Below are 7,918 nucleotides of genomic sequence, written 5' to 3' on the forward strand. Positions count from 1 at the left end.
ACTATGGGTCACCTCAACGCATGGCTTGTGCTGTGGAACCAGGCCCCTGAAGAGGGTGGGTATCCTTGTTTCCAGTTGGCTTGCTGCCTCAAAGTTGGGGTTTCATTCTCTGTGGTGTAGCATAACTTAAGCAGCAAGGAAGGTGATAAGTAAATAGCATTAGCAGACAATTGAAGTTCTTTTAAGCATACTTTATTGCTGGCATCTCCATTTTACCATAAAACAATCAATCAGGCATGCAAAAATCCCACTTGCTTTATACAGGACTTTGCCCACACCTGACCTCGTTAGTCTCTACCATTGAAACAAATAGGTCAGACCAAACAATACAATTCTAAACAAAGAACAGGAATAAGATTATGCATGAAATTGACAAACTCATTTACTCAGCTAAATGGTTTGTAAAGTAAAACACTGCATACAATATAACTCAAAAGGCTACTTTAAAGAAAATAAACAATACTATACAAAATGAAAAACCCTCCATTTGGTTACACCCAATGATGCAATCATTGACCTCATGACCCTATATAAACAGGAAGTACTGGGCGGCCCTCCCATATATCTGTCTTAAATATAGGACCTGAATAAACAGCATGGACACCATGGTAAGTATAACCAAAGCAACATAAAGAAACATAATTTACCAGACATTTGCCTGTGAACAGAAGAAAATTCAGATGACCTGATGGTTAGTAGTGTTTCCTTTAAAAACATGCATGGATGTAAAGGATGTAACTACTGCTACCACAAACAAAACCCGGGATAGTGTGTGTTAAGAGAAGTTACACCAGCAATGTCTAAATTAAAGCATTATGGCTGACTGTAAAATAACAAAGAAATAAATTATCAATATGGTTAAGGGACAAGTGGTAAATGAGTTCATGCCTAACCACTTTGTCACATTCTCTCTTCTCTCTTCCTGATTTTTCTGTTTTATGTCACAATTAAACCTGGGTTTTTGGTTGCGAAACAAACGCACTGTACTGGGACGGGCATCTATGGACACCAGCTAATGTAGTCACTCACAGTCTCTTAGTATTCATAGTTTTTGCCTGTGGGGCCTCTTTGAAAGTGCTCCAGTCTGTGGCCTCTAAGCATCCCTGAAGACTAGCTTTCGTACTTTCAGTTCAGGTAGGGCTTTGTCTTTAGCCTTTTGTTGTAAACTGGTTTGAGCCGGATTGGTAGGTGATCAGACTTTCCAAAGTGGGATTTTGGTTCAGCTGAAAAGGGATTTCTGATGTTGCTGTAGCAGTGGTCCAATGTTTTATTTCCCCTGATGGGGAAAGTCATAAACTGATGTCTGTTTTTCCAGAGATTGTAATGGTTAGAAAATGCTACAACTGATAGTGTAAATTGGAAAGATTGCGTAATAGAAACTTTATTCAATTGAAAGGGTGTGAAAAAAGGTGTGACGGACTTTCAGAGGAGGCTTAAGCCACCTGATAAAAACCTTCGACACACTCTGACTGCTCACTGTGTAAGTTTGAAGATGATGATGACGATGTCTTTAAATTAAAATGACACAACCCAGGGTGCTTGGTGGTGCAGTTTTGAGTCTTCTTTTTTCCACCTATACTGGTCATGTTTCCCTCTTTATATGATAAAACATAGTTTTTCAAGAATTAATGGATGAAAAAATCAATGTTACCTATATAACTCTTGATGGTTTTGTAGAAATTGACAAGTATAGATATGTTTATTTTTACATTATGTTCATAGTATATATTCTAATAATCTGCTGTAATTCTACAATTTTGTATCTCATTTGTATTCATCAAAATCTCCATGAGCCTATGTACATTTTCATTGCAGCTTTGCTGTTGAATTGTGCTCTTTACTCTACAGTTGTTTACCCTAAATATCTCATTGACTTTTTATCTGAAAAACAGGTCATATCCTATTCGGCATGTCTTTTTCAGTATTTTCTGTTTTACAGTCTAGCTTGCTCAGAGTTTTTCCTCTTGGCAGCCATGGCCTATGACAGATATGTGGCTATATGCAAACCTCTTCAATATCCAACCATCATGAGAAAAAAGACTGTGAGTATTTTCCTGTTCATAGCTTGGGTTGTGCCTGCTTTTCATATTACAATTCCAGCAATAGGGAGTGCTAAAGCTAAATTGTGTTCCTTTTATTTAAATGAAACATTTTGTAACAATAGAATTTCTACTCTTCAGTGTTTAAAATCAGAATTTATTGCTGTCTTTGGTTTGGTTTGTATGCTCGATCTTGGAATACTCCCTCTGTTATTCATACTTTACACATACACAAAAATATTCTTAATGTCTTATCGAAGTTGTAAAGAAATTAGGAAGAAAGCTGCAGAGACCTGTTTACCCCACCTGTCAGTTTTAATTAGCTTTTCCTGTTTAGGTGTCTATGATGTAGTAATAACCCGAGTGGAATCAGATTTTCCAAAAACTGCACGCTTAATAATGACATTACAACTAGCTTTGTATCATCCTTTGTTTAATCCATTTGTATATGGGCTTAAAATGAAGGAAATTTCGAAACACCTGAAAAGGTTGTTTTCTCCACCCCCCAAAATTTGATGCATTAATTCCGAATTGTTAAGATTCTTAAGCTATTTTTAAAATAGTTTTATTAAATATTAAAGTCCTGAACTTGATTTATTCTCTGTTTTTTGCATCATTGTTATAAATTTAAGCTGCAGAATTTAAACCTGTTTTTACCTGTTTTTTGATCACAATTTCTCTGGTATATGTTTATTGTAACATAAATATGTTATGCTTTTTATTTTGAATTACAAGAACTCAAGAGTGAAAAATCTACTAATTCCAGTAGTATAAATTAAACTGACAGGTATTATGTTAACTCTCCAAGAGAATTTTCTTCATCAGTTAACTGTATACAGCAATATTCTTACTGTAACTCAAACTAAATAAGCATTGTGGGGAGTTTCAAGATGTTTTAGTGGAGGAAATATACTACCACTAAATAAGAACTGTTTTATGTTTGATGACACAATTTACAAATAACAAAAGTTATTTCTTCATGGTACTTTCAGTGTTTTTACATGCTATTTAGCAATCAATAGTTTCAGCATCCGTAGAGCACAAACAGTTTGCTGCAGGTTTATTTGGATTTAAGATTCCTTAAGAGTTAAGAGCACTAGCCATAGAGGTCCATGTGAATAAGCCAAACTAAGTTTGACATTTCACTCCCACCTCTTCATCTTCAGCCAATTAAGAATTAACCTTCAACTTAGCCTAACTTGTACTGTATTTTGGACTTACAGGCCACACAGGCCTCATGTAGGTTTGAAACCAAAATCTTGATGCTTTGACAGTGTTAACAATGCACTAGAAGTACACTAGTAGAATAAGGAGAATTCAGAAAGAAATAGTAATCTCCCTTAGTAAGGCCAAGGCCTCCAGTAGTAAGACCAAAATGATTTCATGACCTAATACTGAATACTAAGGTGCACTGATTTGATTGATACACTACAAAGACATGATATCTAATGTTAAAACTGATAAACTTCATTGTAGTTTTGCAAATCTTCTTTCACAGTTAGCGGAGAAGCTGACTGTGTAGAAGTGAGAAGGAGGACACAAGTGCTGACACAGAAAGAGTAAACATTATTCTAGGCTGATAAAACAGTTTAAAAAAGGCAAATATCAAACTAAACCATAACCTAAACCTAAAAGTCTAAACATTTAAAAAAAAACCCTGCAATGTGAACGTGAACATAGAAACCTGACATGAGAAACTTGAAACACGAAAACCTGCCATGAATTTATAAACCTGGAAATATGGCAAGACATGGATACAAAGCAGACAAACAGATAAGGAATGAATCAAAACGCGCAGACAAAATACACATAGCAGGAGATCAGGGGAAGTGGAAACACGTGGGAAACAGCTGATGCGAATGAACATAATAACACCACAGGGGATGTGAAACTAAACACAATGCACATGGAAACACCAGAGTCTTCACAATAAAGACGGCACAACCCTGCTCATGGCCGGCTGGGCCGTCATCCGTCGCTCTGGAGCAGCTCGCGCCTTGACCTCAAACCCAGGTCGAGCAGGTTCCCCTGGCACATGGACCTCCGTCTCCCCACACGGTTCCTCCACCGCTCCCGGCTGGAGCAGCCTTTCATACGGCAGCTCATCCCCTCCAGCAGGCACGGGCCGTCTCGCCCCTCATCCACTTCTGGCTGGAGCTGCTCCTCCACCGCTCCACCACTCCCGACAGAAGTAGCCCTTCACCCGGCTGTTACCCCTCTTCCTGCCAGCGCGGACCCCCGTGCGCCTCGTCCACCACCTCTGGCTGCCGAGGTGGCCCACACGGCTCCTCCACCGCTTCCCCACAACCAGGTTCCACTGGTGGGGTTAGCAGCAGCGGTGTCGACTACGCCTGCAGCAGCATCGCAGCTCCACGATTTGCCCCAGATGGCGCTCAGCCTGGTCCCGCAACTATTGCTGCTGGCGGCGTGCCTCCGCCGCCTTCTCCCGCTGGTTGGCTGCCATTTCGGCCACCATCTGGGCCAGTTCCCCCTTTTCCTGGCTCTGGCTTGTGCTTCATTGTGCTGCGTCCTGAGATTTTGGCACCACTGTGGTGTGATTGAGACATGGCTGGTCCAGAGGTTGTTATTCAGAGCCATCTTTATTCATTCTGCGGCTGCAGCTCTCATCTGGCGTCTGCACATACATCACACCACAGTACACAACTGGTTGCCACTCTGCCCAACCCCTGATTCCCCATGTTTTAACATGGCCGGCGTGATGATGGATGCCGTGCAGGTGCATCCGCACGGCACCGCCAACCACGCATCACTGCAATGACAGATTAAGACAATCAGACTTAACATGACAAGGAAGACTAACACACAGGAGGTGATGACACAAAGGGATATAAGAAGCAGAACTAAAACAGCAACCTAGGGAAAATGGAATGAGCTGAACTTAAACATAAACCATCAAAAATATCCAAACTCAGAGCACTGAGTCAAACGACCCAGGATCGTGACATCATCACTCATTTCGAATTTGATGCCAGCAACACGTTCCCAAAAAGCTGGGACAGGGGCAACATTAGACTGGGGAAGTTGAGGAATGTTCAAGAAACACCTGTTTTGAACATTCCACAGGTGAACAGGTCAATTGGAAACAGGTGTTTGTCATGACTGGGTATAAAACGACCTTCGATCTCTAAGGTAGCACTGCATTAAAAACCGACATCATTCTTTAAAGGATATTACCATGTGGGCTCAGGAATAGTTTCAGAAAACCATTGTTAGTTAACACAGTTTGTCTAACAGCTGCAAGTTACACCTCTACCATACAAACAACACCCAGAAATGTCGTCGGCTTCTCTGGGCCCGAGCTCATCTGAGATGGACTGACAAAAAGTGGAAAAGCGTGCTGTGGTCTGACAAGTTCACATTTCAAATTGTTTTTGGAAATCATGGATGTTGTGTCCTCCGGGGCAAAGAGGAAAACAACCATCCGGATTGTTATCGGCACAAAGTTCAAAAGCCAGCATCTGTGATGGTATGGGGTGTGCGTTTGCCCATGGCATAGGTAACTTGCACATTTGTGAAGGCACCATTAATGCTGAAAGGTACATACAGGTTTTGGAGCAACATATGCTCCCATCCAAGCAAGGTCTATTTCAGGGACGTCCCTGCTTACTTCAGAAGGTTAGAATACGACAACCGAGACCCTGGACTGTTGAGCAACTGAAATTGTACATCAAGCAAGAATGGAAAAAAATCCACCTATGCAGCTTTAACAATTAGTGTCCTCTGTTCCCAAACGCTTATTGGTATTGTTAAAAGAAAAGGTGACATAACACAGTGGTAAACATGCCCCTGTCCCAGCTTTTTTGGAATGTGTTGAATTCATCAAATTCAAAATGAGTGAAGATTTGCAAAACAACAGATAACTAGTCTTTGTAGTGTATTCAGCTGAATATACTCGAGGTTGAAAAGGATTTGCAAATCGTTATATTCTGTTTTTATTTAAGTTCTACACAACATCCCAACTTCATTGGAATTGGCATTGTACATCCCCAGAGGTTATTGAGAATGTCCAAGCTAAGATCCTGAAGGAATTGCAAATAGAAACAGACAAACTATTGGCTGTTAACCAACGTACATAGTAATCTTCTCGTCGTGTTCGGGTCAAATCTGACCGATTTAAGACTTAACACACTCATAAATATTGTCTCAAGGCCTTATTGTCTCAAAGCCTTATGATATCCTCCACACTATGCACTTGAACATATAAAAGTGATGATTACCTCTTTCATTGAATTTTGAGTGTTTTAATCAACCTTGTTACACCTGTAGTGTTCCCAGTCAAAAGTGACGGCCATAGAATATGAATGGGAATGCACGCATTCACTCACTCACTCACTGACTGAATGACCCACTGAGTGGGTCATTCAGGACAGGACAACCACCTCCAGCTGAACGTCAGCAAGACCAAGGAGCTGGTGGTGGACTTCAGAAGGAGTCAGCACAGAGACTACAAGCCCATTTTCATCAATGGAGCTCCAGTGGAGAGGGTGCAGTCCTTCAAATATCTTGGCGTCCACATCTCCTCAGACCTGACATGGGCTGCCCACATTCAGGTCCAGACCAAGAAGGCTAGGCAGCGCCTGTATCACCTCCGACAACTAAGGAAGTTCAGGGTCTCTCCAAAGATCCTCAGGATCTGTCACGCCGGTGTGGCAGGCGTGTGGAGTTTGTAGAGAGGACCCAAAAGGCGGCAGCTCTGGTGCAGGTGAGTATTTATTTACAGGAGTGGGTACAAACAGCAATGGCGGGTGAACATGAAACCGGAGAACCTAAACTGGGTAAAACTAACAAAACAAACCAGAAACGAAGGTGCAGGAAGGTCCGGGGAAATACAAACGGAGAGACGCAGGGAGACTGAGGGGAAACAACACAGACGAACCAGCAACGAGGACGAGTGAACACACACAATAAATACACACCAGTAATCAGGGGGATGGGAAACAGGAGGGAACACACCTGGGAGACATAACAGCTGACGAGGTGGGGGAACGTAAACAGGACACACTGACATAAGACACAGACCGTCACAATAAAGCAGGAACTACACATACAAGGACACACACGGCCGAACAGAGTAAACACTAAACAGAAGAAGAACAGAACCAAAATCACACTAAATAGAAAAACACAAGACGCTGGGTCACACGGACCCAGGATCATGACAGGATCTTCTATACAGGCGCTGTGGAGAGCATCCTCACACAGAACATGACAGCGTGGTTTGGGAACAGCTGTGTGAAGGACCAAAAAGCTCTCCAGAGAGTGATCCGTACAGCAGAACGCTGCTGCAGGATTGCTCTCCCCCCACTTCAGGACACCTACACCAGGAGATGCCGGACTAGAGCAACGCAGATACTGAAGGACCCGTCCCATCCTGGCAACAAACTGTTCCAACTTCTACAATCTGGTAGAAGGTTCCGCATCATCCGGGCAAGGACAGAGAGACTCAAGAAGAGCTTCTATCCTCAAGCCATCCGGACCCTAAACCAACAGACCCCCCCCCCCCACACACACACACCATCTCACATCATCTATAATTGACTGAGACTCTCCTCCAGACACTCATTTCCTTTAACTTTAAATATGTTTATAGTGTCCATTCTGTAAAATAGTCAGATGTCTATTCATATTAATGTACAGAATTCACCTGCTTGCTGCTTCTACTGCACATTCACCCAATGTATATACTATATATACATATATATATATATTTATAATGTTATTCCTCTACCTCCCCCATGTTTTTCCACATGTCGAGGAGCATGTCAGGATACATTTCACTGTGTGTTATACTTGTATAACTATGCATGTGACAAATAAAGAACCTTGAACCTTGAGTGACCCACTGAACAACCAAATGA

General features: G+C 41.8%; 1 protein-coding gene across 1 annotated transcript; it reads left to right on the top strand.

The window, feature by feature from the left end:
- Positions 1-1,628: 1,628 nt before the first annotated feature.
- Positions 1,629-2,555, top strand: LOC100695898 (olfactory receptor-like protein OLF4). The gene has a single exon (XM_003460511.4). The coding sequence runs from the start codon at positions 1,629-1,631 to the stop codon at positions 2,553-2,555; it is 927 nt and encodes a 308-aa protein (XP_003460559.2).
- Positions 2,556-7,918: the final 5,363 nt, after the last annotated feature.

Source organism: Oreochromis niloticus, linkage group LG16 (assembly GCF_001858045.2).
Source record: "Oreochromis niloticus isolate F11D_XX linkage group LG16, O_niloticus_UMD_NMBU, whole genome shotgun sequence".
Classification (NCBI taxonomy): Eukaryota; Metazoa; Chordata; class Actinopteri; order Cichliformes; family Cichlidae; genus Oreochromis; species Oreochromis niloticus.